The following is a 20,789-nucleotide window of genomic DNA, read 5'->3' on the forward strand; positions in this document are numbered from 1 at the left end:
TTCTTCCCGGACCGGGGATCGAACCCACGTCTCCCGCATTAGCAGGCGGATTCTTAACCACTGCGCCACCAGGGAAGTCCCATAGTTCCATTTTAAAGAGAAAAAGGAAGAGTCAAATATTAACTAAAATAATTAACTGATAACAATGGAATTTCAGGCGTTGCTCCAGGAGAAATTTTGAGGCTGAAGAAATCGTTTTTCACCACTCCTTTTTCATTGTAAATTATAATGGACCACCAGAAAAGAATATAACATACATATATGAACAGTTTAACAAATTTATTATAAAGTGAACAGCTATTTAACTACTACCCACGTCAAGATATAAAACATTAAGGGAAATTTTCCTACACTACACAATCACTCCATTTGGTGTAACTCTTCCTTTCAGATAAGGCCAAACAGTTGTTTTCCATTTAAAATATCTAGAAACACAAATTATCATGTACATATTTCATAAAATATTAATAATACACATAGTGAAATTATTAAAATTTAAAATTATTAGTAAACGTGAATAGGCCCTCAAAATCTTAATAAAATGAAGGACCTATCATTGTGCTCCCGTGATTGCCAGCACAGTGTCTTATACATGGTGATACTCAGTGAAGGTCTGTTATTATAGAGGATGTATTTCTGTTTCTACTATTTTTTCCACTTGAAGGGAAAATTCAGGATAATGATATTATGTTTAAAATGTGTCAAAACCAAGACAAAAAAAAAAAAATATCTGGATGTGGCCGTATGGGAAATTCAGGATGAGCGGTGACATGCACCACATCCTACAAGCCTGGGCTACTTCTTAGAGCTTTAAAAGCAGCCTTCCACCATAGCATGCAATTCTTTTCTACTCCTTTAAATGAAAGTCACAGATTACCTACAACAAAGGTCAGTTATTGACATGTGGTTACTAAGGCTCCTAGGTTAACCTGTATTTTATTTTACATAAAATATCAACACTAGCAAGACCAGTTAGAATTAGAAGCATCCAGTTCACTTTCCATATTGTTCACACTAAAAAGACAAAGGACTTGGGACTTCCCTGGCAGTCCAGTGGTTAAGACTCTGCGCTTTCACTGCAGGGGGCAAGGGAACATCCCTGGTCGGGGAACTAAGATCTTGCATGCTGCGCTGCACGGCACGGCCCGGGCAGGGGAAGAGACAAAGGGCTTTATTCATGAGACTGGTCACATGTGGAAGAATAAGTTTATCAGGAGACTGCTATAGTTTATTAAGAAGCCAAATCTAGCTCATGACCTGTGATCATTTTTGTCTCTGGACTGTTAGACACTACAGCTTAATACGGGTGCACACAATTCCCTACCAGTTAGGCAGCAGTGCAGTGCCAGTGTCCATAGCTCCATGGTCTTGTCTGTTAATTTTTTAACACCCTATACGCAAATGATTCCAGCCTGTGTGCACCGGACCACGACCAGGCTATTGTGCGGTTTGGCTCTGTTCATGATTGAGCGCCCTCATCGTAAGTGACCCTCGCCTTTGGATCAAGAAGAGTGGCTGTCTGAAACACAATCAACTTTCCCAGGATCTGTTTAGCTACTTGGTCTGGGGGCAATTCTTAAAAGTCAACCGGTGATGTCAAGATTTCAAGATGTGGTGCTGAATCCATAGGGATGTTCAATTACAAAAACACTTTGCATTTAAATAGTATTATGAGTTTCACAAAGTTCATAGCTCAGTTTTACACCTGTCAACCTTAGTTAAATGATGTTATTTAAATTGCCATTGCTTTGAATTTACAGAGTAGGCATGGAGGATGAACGTGTGACATTAAAAGAATAAAGAGAGAATGTCTTCTTCTGTTAAATGGGGAGAAGAACAAATAGCCAGTAAGTTAAGCTGCATTGTAATATATACATGATTTCATTTTTAAAACTCTCAAATATGATACATTTGTAAACTTTTAGGTTAAATTTCATCTCACTTATTTTCATTTTCTTTTCTGATCTATGTTTTTAAAACACTGTATCTGATGCTTGAGACAAATAATCAGGACAGATTTTAACTATTCCCAGCACAACAGACTATTAGGTTTCAGTAAAGACAATCTGATTTCATATTATCTGACCCAGAATGACTTATCAGAAGAAATGTGACATTCATGAATTAATAATGAGCTAATAACTGGAAATACATTTTAGCTCTCATTTTCACACTGATAGTACAAAATCACTTTGCCTTGGTTTCACCAACTTTAGACTGGGTTACTATGAAAAAAATGGCACATGGTAGAGCAACTTATCAAAAATAAAACATATTTTTCTAACATGATGAATTACAGTCAAACAGTAAAATGACCAAGGAAACCTCACATATATTCATTTTTTTCCCTATCATCATGAAAGGTTTTATATTTGGCAGAACTGACACTCATGAAATTACGTAAAACACATTAAATTTCAAAACACACGATTTGGAAAATAAAAGTGTTTCAGTGTCCAGTGGCTAATTTTTTAAAGTTCAAATGCTTGACATCAGCCCATTCATCCCAAAGAGGCAGCCTGCTTCTCTGTTTCTGTATTCAAATATCCCAAGGGTGATATTTAAACAGTTACTTCTTTCCCGTAAACATACAGACTTTTAAGACACTGATTTTGCTACATGTCAACTGCAAGATCGAACAAGGCATTCTACTAGAAAGCTGTAGGGTAGATTATAAAGAGTGGGTGCAGATGAGAAAGATGCTAGGAAAATATGTCTATGCACGAAAGATCCCTTCCCTGGTTGGTCTGCTTCCAATTTCTTCTTCCCTGATGCAGCACTCTCCTGGATCCCTCTGCTTTCCTCATGACCAAAACGGTCAACTTGGGAGCATGAGATGAAAGCACTTCATCCTCTGCCCGAGCTACAGAGGCACACACACTGAGAGATGGTTGCAAACACACTTCCTTGCAGGTCAGAAGGCCAGGTTCAAAACCAAGAAAAGCCCTTCTCAGCATCTGTTTACTCCCTCAGGCCCTCAGAGTAGAACGAAAGGGCTGTACCAACTGAAGAACTTCAGGCCCTCAGAGTAGAACAAAAGGGCTGTACCAACTGAAGAACTTGTGATCTACACCTGCGTATGCTTGAGGGGCTGCCAGATGCACTAACAGCAGAGGGGAGCCCATCTTTCCTTTCAGCCCTCCTAGGCCCAATGCCAACACCTCTCTGTGAATGGTTGGCTGGAAGCAGGAAGTGTGGCAAATCTCTTAGATATCAAGTTTTTTCTTCCTGTGATAGGAGGACACAGTTTGAGGGAATAAAACGGAATAAACGTTCACATCCTATCCCAGTACTCTCTTGTACTCCCCCCAGCCTACCACCCCCAACCCCCATCAGCGACACAATTTAGAGCAACATACCACAAACCTTCTCCAGCCATCTTTTCTCAAGCCCCCCATTTATGCTCACTTGGTCTAGGACAGGTGGACAGTTCCACACCTGACCTAAAGTCGGTTCTGTTCCAGAGGAGTGTGCTAGGCCACTGCTCTAGAGGTTTTATTTGATGTAATTACAGTAGTATATAAAGTATATACAAATACAAAATACATATAATTGTGTGTAAAGATCACTTTAAAAAGGCTTATTTGACTCAGGCAAAATTGAGAAAATTTTTGGTTTTTTCTGCTTCCATATTTGAGTTCATATCTAGGAGGCCTTAACTTGGGGTTCTTTAAGCTTTTTACACAAGTACTCACTAAAAGAATTTGAAAAATGATGTACCTCAGTGCATGTTTGTAAGATGATATCTAACATTTTGCATCAAAAGTTTAAATAGTACCAAAGGATGCCATTTGCAGTATACAGTAAATATTGACATTTTAAAATGTAACTGTTTCCAATCTCTATGTTCATAGAGAACAGTCTGGTGGTTGCCAAGGGGGAAGGAGCTGGGGGAGGGATGGAGTGGGACGTTGGTTAGCAGGTATAAGCTTTATGTATAAGAGAGATAAACAGCAAGGTCCTACTGTACAGCACAGAGAACTACATATAATATCCTATAAAAAACCATAATGGAAAAGAATATAAAAAATAATATATATTTATATATATATATGTATAACTGAATCACCTTGCTGTATAGCAGAAATTAACACACTGTAAGTCAACTATAGTTCAATAAAAATATTAAAACTGAAAAAAAATGGGCTTCCCTGGTGGCGCAGTGGTTGAGAGTCCACCTGCCGATGCAGGGGACACGGGTTCGTGCCCCGGTCCGGGAAGATCCCACATGCCGCGGAGCGGCTGGGCCCATAAGCCATGGCCACTGAGCCTGCGCTTCCGGAGGCTGTGCTCCGCAATGGGAGAGGCCACAACAGTGAGAGGCTCGTGTACCACACACAAAAAAAAAACTGAAAAAAATCAATTAATTAAATGTAACTGTTTCATGACTTTCTTGAATATAACCAGTGTAATAAAATACCATAGAAATTTGATACCCAGTCATTCATTTTAAAAATAGATGAAATGAGTTTAGCGTTTGGAAATTTCATAGAATGTTTCTCTTGTAGTTGCAATTCAATTCCATCTCCTCTGCAAAAATGTATCCCAAAGTAATATGTTTTATACTTGAAAGTTTTTATTCATCACTCTATCTTACTTCTGTGACAAAAAAAAAAATAGAAATAAGGTAACAGTTTTATTTCCCATGACCATAAAGCTCTACATGGTAAAAATTTTTTCTGAACCAAATTATCATTACAATTATTAATAGCATACCATATGAATGCTGATAAATAATTATTAAATATAAAAAGTAAGCTTTTATTGAAAAGTAATTCTTAATGAGATAAACAGGGTAGTTTTGTTTTCCCAATGATTACATGGATCTACCCATTCAAGAATATTCTGTGCTAAAATGAAACAGTTTAGCAACAATTCTGCCTTATTTTTATTTGGATAGATTTTCAATGCTGAGAAACCCTGTTCGCATTAAGTAGAGATTTATATTACTCTGTTAAGTATTCTGTTGTAAAGATATCACCAGTGTCCCAAAGAACTTCTAAGAGTTACATGTAGACCTATAACTCTACAAGTAGTGATATATTACCTAAAATTATTTTGAATTTTCTATCAGGTGGCAAATCAGTTGGGTCCTCCACCAATTTTGGTGAAAGTCAAAATGAGAAAATGACATGCAAGGATGTGTCACTTGACAATTAAGATCATTTTACTTTCCCAACACCAACCCAGGAGGTTTAACATTTAAAGGCAAAGCAGTGTAACAGATTCGGAATGGGAAAAACGTCTGCCTTTCTTTTAGAAAATGGGAAAACGTCCATTGGGAAGGGGCAAGCCTACTATCACAGGCAGACTGCTCTGAGGAAAGAGAATCTGGAAATTGATTCTATCAAAACTGCCTGGGCCTACATAACCCTTTGGAAGCCCTCTTGTATCTCCTCCCCACCAGGAGCTGCACACTCAGTTCGAAATCTTCTTTCCTAATCCACCCGTCCTTCAAAATCCGCTTCCTTCACAACAGCATCATGGATTACACATTTAGCCATAAGCAAACTATCCTCCTGGACAACTTACAACTTTCCTTGCTCCAATCCATGAGTGCCCGTATTTCAGTTTCTACCTCTTCAGTCTGACAGTGGTTAAGCATACAAGTCATACAAACCCAAATATGTTTCTCAGCTCTGCCAATTTACCCACTGTGTGATCTTGGACAAGTTATTAAACCTCTTTGGGTCGCAGTTTTCTCATCTGTAGAATGGAGATATCACCAACTCCTTACATAGTGGATATGAAGATTACATTAGGTAATTTCTAGAAAGCGTTTAGACAGTGCTTGGCATTTAGCAAGTGCTAAATAACTGCTGTAGTCTTTCTATATGATGAAGTTCCTCTAGATCAGGGGCCAAGTTTTATTCATTTCCTATGCTCCATGAAATAGGGTCTGCACTGGGTGTTTTTTCCAGCACCATCAAGTAGTTCTTCAATTCTCAGCAGACACTGACTGGGTATCCTGCAATTCAGCTCTATCCTGACACTATCTACCTGGTAGTGTCAGATCCCACAGGTTAAAGGCTCAGCCCCACAAGACTGCCCTCACCTTAGATACCTGTTAAAAGTCCAGGTTGCCACCTGTGCTTCTGACCAACAGGCTATAGATCAGAGGTTCCCAAGACCCCCTCCTAAGATTCAATTCATTTGTTAAATCAGCTAACAGAACTCAGACAATCAGTTACCTACTAGATTGCTGGTTTATTATATATAAAAGGATGTAACTCAGAAACAGCCAGACGAAGAGATGCACAGAGCAAGATACATGGAAAGGGGCATAGAACTTCCATGCTGTAAGCACGCCACTCTTTCCACATCTAGATCTATGTGTTCATCAACCCCTCAGAACCCCATCCTTTCTAAGTTTTTATTACAAAAAAAAATCCTAGGCATGATTGATGAAATCAATTACATAGGCATGACTGATGAAATTACTGGCCATTGGTGAGTGAGTCAACCTCCAGTGCTTCTCCCCTCCCCAGAAATCAAGGAATGGGACTGAAGTTTCCAACCTTCTATTCAAGATTAGTTTCCCTGGCAACAAGCGCCCCCTCCTTGTTTGGGGCTTTCCAGAAGTCATCTCATTACCATAAATTCAGGTGTGGTTAAAAGGGGCTTGTTATGAATAACAAAAGATGCTCCTTTCACCTTCAGGGTTCTTATCACTTAGGAAATTCCAAGTGTTTTAGGAGCTCTGTGCCAGAAATGGGGATGAAGGCCAAATGATTATTTATTATTATTTTTTTAATGTCCTTATTGGAGTATAATTGCTTTACATTGTTGTGTTAGTTGCTGCTGTATAACAAAGTGAATCAGCTATACATATACACATATCCCCATATCTCCTCCCTCTTGCGTCTCCCTCCCACCCTCCCTATCCCACCCCTCTAGGTGGTCACAAAGCATCAAGCTGATCTCCCTGTGCTATGTGGCTGCTTCCCATTAGCTATCTACTTTACATTTGGTAGTGTATAGATGTCAATGCCACTCTCTCACTTCGTCCCAGCTTACCCTTCCCCCTGCCCTTGTCCTCAAGTCCATTCTCTATGTCTGTGTCTTTATTCCTGTCCTGCCCCTAGGTTCTGCAGAACCACTTTTTTTTTTAGATTCCATATATATGGGTTAGCATACTGTATTTGTTTTTCTCTTTCTGACTTACTTCACTCTGTATGACAGACTCTAGGTCCATCCACCTCATTACAAATAACTCAATTTCGTTTCTTTTTATGGCTAAGTAATATTCCATTGTATATGTGTGCCACATCTTCTTTTTCCATTCATCTGTTGAGGGACACTTAGGTTGTTTCCACGTCCTGGCTATTGTAAACAGTGCTGCAATGAACATTGTGGTACATGACTCTTTCTGAATTATGGTTTTCTCAGGGTATATGCCCAGTAGTGGGATTGCTGGGTCATATGGTAGTTTTCTATTTTTAGTTTTTTAAGGAACCTCCATACTGTTCTCCATAGTGGCTGTATCAATTTACATTCCCACCAACAGTGCCAAGAGGGTTCCCTTTTCTCCACACCCTCTCCAGCATTTACTGTTTGTAGATTTTTTGATGATGGCCATTCTGACTGGTTTGAGGTGATACCTCATTGTAGTTTTGATTTGCATTTCTCTAATGATTAGTGATGTTGAGCATCCTTCCATGTGTTTGTTGGCAATCTGTATATCTTCTTTGGAGAAATGTCTATTTAGGTCTTCTGCCCATTTTTGGAGTGGGTTTTTTGTTTTTTTGATATTGAGCTGCTTATATATTTTGGAGATTAATCCTTTGTCAGTTGCTTCATTTGCAAATATTTTCTCCCATTCTAAGGGTTGTCTTTTCATCTTGTTTATGGTTTCTTTGCTGTGCAAAAGCTTTGAAGTTTCATTAGGTCCCATTTGTTTATTTTTGTTTTTATTTCCATTTCTCTAGGAGGTGGGTCAAAAAGGATCTTGCTGTGATTTATGTCATAGAGTGTTCTGCCTACGTTTTCCTCTAAGAGTTTTATAGTGTGTGGCCTTACATTTAGGTCTTCAATCCATTTTGAGTTTATTTTTATGTATGGTGTAAGTGTTCTAATTTCATCAAATGATTATTTATTAATTACAACATCACAGGTCTTATGCCAAAGAAGCACTCAATAAATTCTTGTTGAATGAGAAGGTAAAGGGGATAAAAAGTGTCATTTATGATAACTCACTAAAGCTATGGTATTTAACTGGAACATACAATACGCCTTTAGCCTTGTGTGCTTTTTTAATTTTGATAGCTATGCATGGAATGCTAAACACTCCCAGAAAGAGTGGAATCATTAACTTTTTAGAGAAAATCTAACCAGCTTGCCATATATTAAGACATTTTTTACAGAATGAAAATAAACATCAGCTTCAAGGCAGAATAGAAAAGGGTGTCAACAAAGGAAGACAGCCTTGAACAAACCATACACCCAACTCTGTGACCTAACCTAATGCTCCTTGCAATTAACACGGTTACTGCCATTTCCCCTCTTTCATGGGTAAAATGTCCCAAAGAACTTAAATATTTTCTTAAAAAAATGACTTGATATAAAATCAGACTGACTTGCTGCTCCTCTGTAAATGCATTATCTTCAAGAATATCTGCTGAAACAAGCAGATCTAGTGAAGTAAAGGAATCACACAATAGTGGGAAAACCAGAGGATGTATACTTATTTTCAAATCAACTTTCACTTTTTTTGTTTTCCATTCCCTTTCCAAGGATGTGCCTTAATATTCCAAAGACCTGGGTTCAAACCCTGCTGCTGCTCTTACTATCTGTGTAACTTTGAATAAGTATTCAATGTTTCTGAGCTACTGTTTCCTCATGTGTAAGATAAGGATACCACCCACCTTCCCACAGGTTTACCAAAAGAATTGCTTCACTTTATGGACATGAGGTGACAGCTCAGCATGTTGAATGATGTGTTACAAGTCACAGCCGAGTTAGACCAGGAATTCAAGTCTACTCAGATCAGGTACATGTTTGTTTGTTTGTTTGTTTGTTTCCTGCCACTGTACCACATGCCTTCTCAATGCAAAGGCTTACATAATCAGTTGCAGGAGTTCTTAGGGTGAAGAGAAAGTGACGTCACAGATTTGGACCACACCTCAGTTGATCACCTAATTCTGACTTATCAGGTTTGAAGGAGGACAGTCATAATCACACACTTTCGAAAACAAAGTTAACACTCTCCTAAATTTTCTAGAAATCCTCTCCAAAACTACCCACATAACAACTCCTGGTCAGAATGTCTTGCTCCCATTCCCTTGTATGACAATTTTTACTAATTTCTTCCCCTCCTGTCTTCAGCTGACCTAGAGAGGACAAACATGCAAAAACTTCACAATACCCATCAAGTGCCCAATAGGTGTGAGAGTTATTACGTCACTGTCTTTTTCCAGACACTCCTCACAGTGCCTAATGATTCTCATCCAGATACCCTCCAGGTTCCAGAACTTGCTACACTTGCAAATCATTTCACCTCTCTGGGCTTCAGTTTCCTTGCCTACAACACAAAGTGATTGTCCTCTATGTCATCTAATCCAAGGACTGTGGGTCCTGCATGAGTCTTCCTCCTTTGAAACAAAGCATGCTCTGACTCGAGGATCTACAGTGCAATCTCCTACACTTTAAGGCCTATGTTTAAATGTACAGATATGAAAAAAAAATTTTTTTAAAATGTACAGATATGAAAATGTCTTATGCCCTTTGCCTTGAAGACTTGAGCTGTATCTGTAACAGCACAGTAGAAATCCTAACATTTGAATTTGTATGATCTGTCTCGTATCGTTCTATTACTTTTTCCATAAATTATGATGCACGCTTCCTAGCATAATATCAGTGTCCTCATCTGGAAACTTGAACGGACATTTGAAATCATCTTGTGAACTTAAGGTATTCATGACAAGTATCTGAAGGGCTTTGTTAAAGTACAAAATGGTAAAAACACAAATGCTATTAAAGAATACAGAGTAAAAATAAATCTCTCTCCCACTCCGGATTTCTGATTTCTCTTTTTGATTGTATTTTTATGTAATGGGAGCATATTACATGCTGCTGGCCCCCACCCCTGGCTTTTTTTTTTTTTTTCTTGCTTATACTATCTCTTGGATATCCTTCCATATTGACACAAATTTATCACATTCTTTTTTGTTCCTCCTCTCCACATCGCAGACTCTAATTGACCTGGGATCATATTCCAGCTCTGGGGCCCTGGGCAAGTCCTTGCCTCTGTCTTCTCACCTGTTACACTGAGAGTCACAGCACCCTTCTAAAAGAAATGAGGGAGATCCTATCTGCATGTGCCTAGTACAGCACTGGGCATGCAGCGATGCTCAATGACTGTTGGTCATTAACATTCCTCTGCCTTGTGGAGCTCCTCAGGGGATCTGACCTTTCAAGGCAGACGTGGTGGGACTATAGAATCGGACCAACACAACGTCAAATCCTGCCCTCAGACTTCTTCTAAGAGACACATGGTATTTCCTAGGTATTTCCTAGACACATCTATTATTTTATTAGGCCAGTTCCCTACTAATGGACATTTAGGTAGTTTTCAGTCTCTGTGATGACAAACACAGCAACAGGCCTGCTCATATTGCAGAAGTGAGGTTGCTGATCTAACAGCTTATTGAGGTTGGGACTTGACTTATGAAATCACAGATCCACAGCCCCAGCTTCTGTTTACTCCTCATTCAACAGCTCTGCTTCCCTCCCCGAGCCCTTTCAGCTTAGCCCTTTGTCTTCTGTTTCCACTGCCTGGCTGACATGAAAAGTGGACTTGGATAGGCCTAGTACCTGATTACCTCAAATAGGGAAAACCACCTTATACAGAAGATGAAATGATTAACTATGTGAACTTTAAAACAAGCATACAATCTCATCATTATTATGGATTCACTGTAACGCGTTTGTTATTCCCAATTCATAGCCATAGACTATCCCAGTGGTGCTGGAGCGCCTAGAGAGTGGTGAGCACAGAGTAGGGGTAAAAATAAGGTGAGAAAAATGATTACTCTGGGAAGTAGGAACAGGTTAAGTAGGACGATACCCAACTCTGGGCTCCCAATACTGCCTGACAACAGCTGCCCTTGTGTACCCAGAGATCTTCAGGCAGGCAGGAAAGGAGAAACCTACACACAGGGGGCCCTTTGACTCGCCTACTTCCCTCATACTTGTTTATACCCAATCTTCTAGAATAAATCAGGGGTAACTGATGTCTTTCCAAAGCCCATTCTCTGCACTTGAATGACTCTCTCCACCCATCAATCATAAAAGGCCACACCTCCCTCATATAATTATATTATCCTTTGTATGTGAAGTTGATGCTATATGGTAAATATAATTCAAAGACTCTCAGGTGGACTCACAGGCTGGTCCACACTATGTAGAGAAAGACTCCTTTTGATTTAGGAGAAAGAAACTGAAGTGTACCAAGCCCCTCCACGTTCTTGACACGATGCTGCGCCCAACGCAGACACCATCCCGCATGACAACAACCCGTGAGGCAGGAAGTAATACCCGCACTGGACCCATAAAGAAACTGAGGCTCAGCCTGGTTAAGTGACTTCATCACACTATACAGTTAGTACAGGGATGACTGAGGCTGAACCCAGATTTCTCAGATGTAGCTCAGTCTGATATGCACAGTCTCTACTCACATAGCTTGCCTTTTGTCTGCATTAAAAAAATAATAATTTTTTAAAATCTATTTTTGATCGCCACAAGCCAAGCTGGGTTTCTGCTAACCTCATGTCTGACATAATGTGCCAACCAGAGCAAGTGCTCAGTAAGTGATTATTACTCTCTTGACATTACTATGTCTCAGCAGCCCAGAGCTTTATACTACATCAAATTGATGAAACTGTACTTCGCTATGTCAAAGCATTTCTCTGTCTCTCCTGCTTTGGACTACACCCAGCTCAGGTCACCAGTAAAGGTCGGTCAGCTACCCACGTGTGAATCATTTGCTAGGGGGTTCAGACCTGTGTGGCACCATCATCCCCTAGAGTTGGCCAACCGACCTACCAACTACAAAGTGTTCCTGCTGGGAGTCATGGAGTGTAGAACCTGACCTCCACAGGGGATGCTGCAGAAACCCATAGAGACCCCAGGACAGGTGGATCGGCCATTCATACCAGCTCTGTCAAACAGAGGTTCTCAAAAGGCAGCCCTCAAGCCATACTGGGCCCTTAGGAATGTTGGATTTAGCACACAGAGACCTTCTTCAAAATAAAATCAATTGCCAAAACTTAAAATTCTGGAAAAGTTTCTATAAATATCTAAATTTCGTGCTTCCCTTGAGACAGTGGAAGATTGGCAACACTAGGTCCTCTCTCCTGCACAGAAACACTGGCTTGGCCTGAGCAGTAACTCTCTGCTTCCAGACCAGGCACGAACCATCCTCACTCACAAGTCATTTTCAGGATCCCTCGGGCATTGTGTCTGCAGCGTCTTCCACAGATTCAGAGTGGGAATGCCAAAATGTCACCCGAACCGGCTTTTCAGTTGTCTGAAGACTACACTGCAACTATTTATTTCTCTGTTCATCAGTACGATATGCTTAAGAACTCAAAATGCTGCATCAGACAATCACAGCATTGTTTATCCACTGTAAATGGTTTCACCCATTACTTTTCTTGCAGCTAATTGTGGATTATAGCTAAACATTTTGTCTTTACTGCCTTTACATTCTGTCTTTACTGCTGTCTTCTTACAGCAGAAACTCTTTTCTGACAGGAACCCACCTTTGTGAGCTGCCAAGAGCTTGTCAGAGAAAGGGCTGTACAAAATATGCACTTTTCCTTCCTGCCATCTCGCCTCCTGCCTTACCCCCAAGCTCCTCTGCCGAGCAGATCTGGAGGAATGCTCTGGCTGCCTGCCCCGGCGCTGAACTCCTCTGGGGTGGGGTGGGGGTGGGGCAGAAGGCAGGCTGGGTGCAGGGCTCCTGACTCTGGAATGCGCTTCCTCATAGAGGTGCCAAGGTCTAATCTTGGTGGGTTCTAAACACAATGGCTTTTGAGCTACCAGGGCATTTATTATTCCTGACTGAGAAATAAAAGCACAGGCTTTTTTAAAGTTGCAGAGAACTGAGATACAGGTTAAGGGCAGTAGTCATCAAGTTTGACTGAATTACTTTAACTTCAGAAGAAACAAAATAACGTCTTCTAAAGTTACAAGTCATGTAGTATAAATTAATGATATAAACTAACAAAAAGCTAAAGTCTCCTTTCTATCACAACTTGTTTTTTTAGTATCTATAAATGTTAAATGAGAGGTGAGAATTTATGCCAATGACTCTTGGAACTGTATAGCTCTAAAGTTTTATTTTAGAGAGCCTACCAGAATTCAATTTATGAAAATTCATAGCTGGCCTCATTAGAGTTGTTTTTTTTTTTAAATCTATCTTCTTTTTAAACCACAACTCCATTTTTGCCAATCACAGTACAATCTAATAAAATAAACTTTTTCTACGTTTTAAAATAAGCTTTCTACCATTTTAATTGTCAAAATTTTCAAATAAAAATTTAAGTAATTGTGGCAGGAATATTTAGTAAGGTAATACTTTTTGCTTCTCTTTGGTCAATAAAAAATAATTAGAAAAAAAAAAAAAACTACCGTTTTGAGCTATTGTTCCTTTCCTGCCCAGCCACCCATGAACAAATCTCAGGAACAGGGAGCTTTGGAGCAAGGAGGCTGCTCTGGAGCTGAGAGTGTGGGAATCAGAAGTGACAGGGCTGGAGGAGCTGCCTGGAGTGGCAGAAAAGGCTTGGTGGGGAAGGAGATGGAGGCTTGAGGGCTACAGTGACCTAGGGACCTACAGGCCGCTCCCCTCCACCACCCGCCACAGCAGAGCCTTAAAGGGGCAGGCTGGACCCTAAGCACAGGAGGCTCCAGGCTTACCAATAACCCCTCCCCTCTCATACTCACAGTGGCCCAGATTCACACAGAATTGCCCTGCTTAATGGGACCTGCTGGGTGGGATAAGGAGCACAGAGTGACTGATGCAGGTGAAGACAAGAGCGCCCTCTTCAATTGTTCCACTCCAAGTCTGAACCCCACCATGACCTTAGAGACTGGGTCTCTCTACCAGCTGGGTTCAACTGAGGCTCAAAGCAGAGTACACTTGAATTAGAGGAAAAAGGATATGTAACATTCAGGGGCTTCCCTGGTGGCACAATGGTTAAGGATCCACCTCCCAATGCAGGGGGCATGGGTTTGACCCCTGGTCGGGGAACTAGATCCCACATGCATGCTGCAACTAAGAGTTTGCATGCTACAACTAAGGAGCCCATAAGCCTCAACTAAGGAGCCCACCTGCCGCAACTGAGACTCAGCACAACCAAAAAAAAAAAAAGAATATGTAACATTCAAATAAACATAGAACAACATTATCCCTGCCCCCAGAGCATTCTTCATATGTGCATGACAGCAACTGAAATAACTATGCATCACAGGCATTGCTAAATGGTCCTTCCCCACCCAGGACAATCACGCTGTCAAGGGCAGGGTCATCTCTGGGTCCCCAGAACACATCACAGTTTTGTGAAACACAGGCTTCAAAAGTAATTCAAAACCAAAGTGAAATGTACATACATCAGTCTCAGTTTTTAAACACAGCCCTGTATGATCCTCTTTTTTTAGTAAAAATTATAAAAATATACCATTGTTTAAAATACATACAATAAATCAGCATGAATACTTAGAGATATCACTCCAAAAATATTCACTTTAGTTACATTTATATTTTTCAAATTTTGAAACAGCTTAAATATCCAAAAACTAACGACTGGTTGAATAAATTATGTCACATCAATGCATCTATGCAGCAGAAAATTATTTGGACATTCAAATGGTGCTATATAAGAACACTTAAAACTTGTTAGAACATATTCATGATATGTTATTAAATAAAAAAGTAAATAAAAACACCGCTATATCATTTTTGCAGAAAAGATATGCAAATGACCAGCAGGCTATATAAAATAGTGTTAGCGCTAAGAGAATGGAACTGAACATGAAAGATATTCTTTTTGCAGGGGAGGGGGAGTTCTGAGGTTCCTCAATTTCCTAAAGCGAGGATGTATTTTTATAATAGTCAAAGCATAACATGTGCTGCATTTTTTAAAAGATTCTCAGCCTGATGCTGAGAGGCTGCCCTCGAGCACGCTGGGCTGTGCATTATCCAGCTCCTCAGCCTCCACCCTAGAGGGAGTGTGTTTTAATACAACACTAGTGGGGAGGGGAAACGGACGCGAGGGCTCAGTACAGTTCCAGGCTACTCTGTGAAACCTGCATTTGGCTGGATCTGCATAAGCCAGGAGAGAAACAAAAACAAAACCCCTTGTCCCTAAATAAATCAGCTTCTGGAATTTTGGCTTCCAAGGAGAGACAGACAGACAGACAGACACAGTGTTACAGAGGAAGATATTTTTCTAAGAGCACAAGGAGAGGAAAAGGAACAACCTGAGCAGGTCTGTGTAAAATGCACGTGTGATTCCAGCATCTCAAGTGGAATGAAATGTTGATTGGACACGAGGAATGCTTTTGATATTCTTGGTTGGTCTCAAAATAATTTCATGAGGCCTGGTGTTTAAGAAATAGCAAAGGATCTGAAAGTTTGCTTATCAATTATACCACATTGCACTTGATCCAAATGGGATTTAAGACTGATCATATTCAAAGATAATCACAAAATATTAAGATAAAGATATTAAATGTTAAAGCTAGAATTAAGTCACCTGCTTATTATGTAATCTTGGCCAAATTACCTTGATAATCTTAGTTTTCCTCATCAGCTACGTGGGGATAATATTACTTATGTGGCAGGTAACCCATTGCAAAATTAAATCATGTCTTATTTTTACCACTGTAGAACCATCAGAAAGAATTTAATTTCCTCTCAGCCCAGTGAGAGGAGGGGACCTACAATCAGATTTAATTTCACTTTAGAAACTGTAAGTCAGGTGACATTCTCACAGCCAGCAGCAGTGGAGCAAACTCAAAACACGTTCCTCATAGGCTTGTCATGAGGGTTAAATGAAACAACAGCTGTCATAATGCTTTGCCAACTGTCATTCGATGTTCAGATGTTATTTTTTTTTTTTTTTTTTTTTTTTTTTTTTTTTTTGCGGTATGCGGGCCTCTCTGTTGTGGCCTCTCCCGTTGCGGAGCACAGGCTCCGGACGCACAGGCTCAGCGGCCATGGCTCACTGGGCTCACATGGGCCCAGCTGCTCGGTGGCATGTGGGATCTTCCCGGACCGGGGCACGAACCCGTGTCCCCTGCATCGGCAGGCGGACTCTCAACCACTGCGCCACCAGGGAAGCCCCAGATGTTATTTTTTGATTAGTTATCTATTTTATACATATTAGTATATACATGTCAATCACAATCTCCCAATTCATCCCACCACCACCCCCCAGATGTTAATTATTGTTATTAAAAATTCATTCTCTTCATACAATATGGCAGAAAGAGACAGGAGATCTGGCCTCTCGTCCCAGCCCCACCCCTTTCTAGCTACTGGGATCACGTCTTCCTCATCTGTAAAATGGGAATGTAGTGTCTGCCTTGCTTTACCTCACAGGATTACTGGGAGGTTCAAGTGAAATAATATATGTGAAAAGCCGGTGGAGAGTGTTAGACAAGGCTGATCTGTAAGCAAGCCACAAACCAAAGTCAGTAAGATCACTTTAGAGTAAAATTCCGTGAGCTCTGAACATTGAACATGGATTGAAACTGACTGATGAGGTGGTTTATTAAAGAAGTGGTGTGCATTAAAAACAAAAAATTTGAATAACCCAAATGTCCACCAATAGTAGAATGAATAAGGAGCTGTCATACAATAGAAAACTCACTGCAAGAAAAATGAATGCATTTTAGTATATATATATTTGGTATATATATTAGTATATATAGTATATATATTATATATATATATTACATATAACACTGATAGAAGCAAGACACAAAGGAACACACCCCTTGATTCAATTATATAATGTTTTAAAAATAGGCAAGAAAACTACTTTGTTCAGAGAAGGCTACATAAGTACTAAAATTATAGTGAAAAGTAAAGAAATAATTACCACACAGTCAGACAGAGGCTTTCACTGGTTGGGGAGGGAGAAGGTGAGGATGTGACCAAGCAAACAGCAGGGACTTCTGGGGCTGTAGGCTATGTTAAATTGTGTGTGTGTGTGCATGTGCGCGCCTGCGTATATATTTATATATGTATATAAACACACATACACTTATGTGTATGTGCATAGGTATGTAGTATGTATACTTTATGCACTTTATTATAGATCACAATAAAAGACCAACGATAACAAAAAGCTAAATTCTTCACAGACTCTTATGTCAACGGTATTTTTTTTAAGACTTTTGCCAAAGAATTTGTTTCAATTCCAATCTCAGCTACACCAAACTAAGAAATTACGCAGTTGAGGTTTTATTTAATGCCTTCAAAAAAGAGTTATTAAGTATAGTCATTAAGCAGGCTATGGGGATTCAACTTGCTTACCTGCCTGCTTATTAATAATTTCTGATTGCGTGGACGTTTTCTGGGTCAAATTAAAAATTCTACTGTTAACAATTAAAAACCTCCAGGGCTACAGTCACCATTTAAGTGTATGCTACACCAGGAGCCTAAAAGGAAACACAAGGTTACAATGAGGAGTTGGGGGCTCTGTGACTTACCGGCTGGCTGTGTTGGTGCTATTCTCTTAGGGTAAGTCTTGCTTCGACTTCTTGCCACATTCTGATCTGGCCGGGGAAGTTGAATAGAAAGATCTCGACTCATTTGTAACGCTGTCCTGCCACTTGAAAAAACAACATTTTGAGTAACACAGGTAAAACCACACAGCCACAAAATTACACCACAGCTCATGGAGAATATCTGCAGTGTATGGAGAGAAGAAAAAACACAGATTCACACAGGTTATAAGTATATAGGGCTTTCAATTGATTCTCACTGCAATGTTAACCAAGGAACTAATAAACTCTAATAGGAAAGATTTAGGTGAGACAGAAGGGCCAACTGAAGAATGTCGCTCGCCACCTGGTTCTACGAGAATGAAGTCACTAGCCACTAAAGTTGCTGACCTTCAATACACTCTGAAAGGAGTTCAGGACAGAGATCAGGAATGAGGCTGGGAACAAGTGGCTGAACAGGCCTTCAGATAGGTGTTTTCAGGAGAAAATTTTATGAACCCAGTTTCTTGCACCTTCTCATACTTAGAAAAGCGCTAAAAGCATTAACGGAGACATCTGCTCCTCGCTCCTAGTAGCAACCTTCTACAGAGGTGTGTGCTTGACTGCACTCATTCCCTTAGGAGCGGTTCCTCAGAGCTATCTGAGAGGCTCTCTCTCAGCCTCTAGTCCTCAGTAAGCCCCAGATAAAACTGAACTCACAGCTCTCATGTTGCGCTTTTTTTCCTCAGCCGACACAAGGAAGATCTTTCAGAGGGAGAACCAGGAAAGAAAGGATTTATTAAAGGAGGAGTTAGGTTTTGATTTAAGTAGAATGATAAGCTAGAAATAGAGGATGCTGATGGTCTTCCAGCTCTACAACTAAATAGTAAAGAAACTGTGTTGGGCTAAACTACAGAAGGCAATGATTCTACGTGAATCAACATGTCCCCGTGCTGTAGAGCCTCCCCAATTGGACCACTTAGTGTGATTTCACTCTGAACCCTGTGACACAATCAACCATTGATTATGCCCACTTCACCTGAGTCAGGAAGTGCCCAGGAAGATTTAAAGCAGCCTAAAACCCCATGCACAGTACCGCTTCCTTAAGAGTATGTGAGGATGCAACAGGGAGAGCTTTCCCTGGGGACAAACTAAGCTACTCAAGGAACTATGTAATTTAATTTGCTGTATTTCAGTCAACATTCATCCTACGAAAAGTTTATTCCACAGCTGAATTTGAGTCAATGAACAACTCTGGCTTTCATGACAGAAAGTATCATTTAGGTACAGAGAAAATGCATTTCTAATTATCTATCAATACTTTGATTCACCACAGTTAAGAGCCACCTAATGGGAAGAAAAAATAGTCTTTTATTGGCCACAAATCCCATTTATCCTACATTTACAGAATATATATTGGTGGCTCTCTCCCCAAAAGAGACTAAATAAGACTTAGAAAGCCAAATTCACCTCCTACATTCTTCTGTGAAAGCTTCCCCTCCTTACTACCTCATCCACTTTTATTAGAAATAAAGAGAGGCCCAAAACACTCATAAAAAGCAGTTTCTCATCAGGCTAAGTGAGGATATGACTTGATATGAGGAATTAAAATGACAGGTTCCATCCATGTACTTCATATTCAAGACTTCATGGAAACCAGGGGGAGGGGAGGGAGTAGGGGGGAAAACTGTGAGAGATTTTCTTTCACTTGAAATTTAACTACTTTTTTTTTCCTTATATATAATGAAAATATATAAAAATCTAATAATGTTATTTGATAAGAAAATTATCATTTACCAGCTTTCATTTTGCTGTTTTCTTTTACATATTAATGTATTGTTAATAGACAAGTTCTGGAGACTGGGTTCAAATCCCAGCGATGTCATATCCTAGCTCTCTGACCTTGGGAAACATTACTCAAACTCTCTGTATCTCCATTTCCTCATTACTAAAGTAAGAATAATACCAATGACCACTTCATAGGCTTATCATCAATGTTAAGTATTAATATTTATACATTTTCTAGAACAATGCCAGGCACATAAAAATATTATATAATTATTTACTAAATACAAGTAAATAATTTTTTTAAAATAATCAATTTGAGAATATTTCTACAGTTTTAACTATTTGTTTTAAAGGTAGTACATAAGGTAACACAAATAGCAACATCTCTCCCCTGAAAATCTTTTAAAAAATCTATATAGAGAACAAAATTCCACTATTAGAAATGGTTTGGAATATGAAGATAACATCTACTTAAAACAAACTTACTCTAAGACTTGGGTAGTATGTACTTCATTGCATAGAGGAAAAATATTTGCCCTAAAAACATAACCCAATAATATGTGGACCACTGAGGCATTTTATAATGAGATTTTACTTTATTATTCAATTTTTCCTCATGGTTTCTCTCTCAGGAATAAATGAGAAATGGGAAAATCATATCACAAGATCCATAAAACTAAAGTCCAGAAACATAAACTGATCTTGCACAGGCTGTACGGGACCTGGGACTGGAACAAGCTTTCTGTCCTCCAGCTGGTCAGTGTGGCACAGCTTGGCAGCCTGGGAAAAGGGACAGAGTGCAGAGCCATTTGGTTTAAAGCTACAAGCCCAGGTTAAAACGCAGCTCTGCTATAAGTGTGTGGCCTTCAGCAGCTGATTTTTTAAATCTCCTAGAGCCTCATTTTCCTTATTTATACTTGTTCAGACTACTTCCTAGCAGAAATACTTCTGTACGGTATTCTTAGTATTTTCTTGTAGCAAAAAGCACTTGACAACAGTAGAGATTTTCAGTGTCGGTGAAAGAGCTCTTACACACCCGGTGGCTCTCCATAGTGACAGGACAGAACACTGTCCCCAGGATCGCCCAATTCCCTGCCCCTCACACTGTGGCACACATACTCCCATCCTATGATGAGAGGCACTGCCAGCAGCCCTTCAGCTTCAAAGTGAGGATACAATCAGCCATCAGTGGGGTAGAATGAAGAGAACAAGAGGAAAGACACCTGGGTTCTAATCCCAACTTTGCCACTTACTGGTTAAAGGTCTTTAGTTCAGTTACCTTACTTTTG

The 20,789-nt window shown here is 39.8% G+C and overlaps 1 protein-coding gene across 6 annotated transcripts in view; it reads right to left on the reverse strand.

Moving 5' to 3' along the window:
- The window catches only part of EPB41L4A (erythrocyte membrane protein band 4.1 like 4A), a 256,154-nt gene that overhangs the window by 50,217 nt on the left and 185,148 nt on the right, over positions 1-20,789 (reverse strand). For all 6 annotated transcript variants that reach the window (XM_027100046.1, XM_027100063.1, XM_027100039.1 and 3 more), the window contains exon 13: positions 17,719-17,840. In XM_027100046.1, the coding sequence (XP_026955847.1) occupies positions 17,719-17,840 (122 nt within the window). The remainder of the gene's footprint in view (positions 1-17,718; positions 17,841-20,789) is intronic.

Source organism: Aethalodelphis obliquidens, unplaced genomic scaffold (genome assembly GCF_003676395.1).
Source record: "Aethalodelphis obliquidens isolate GAN/ISIS:26980383/991018 unplaced genomic scaffold, ASM367639v1 scaffold4, whole genome shotgun sequence".
In the NCBI taxonomy this organism is placed as follows: domain Eukaryota; kingdom Metazoa; phylum Chordata; class Mammalia; order Artiodactyla; family Delphinidae; genus Aethalodelphis; species Aethalodelphis obliquidens.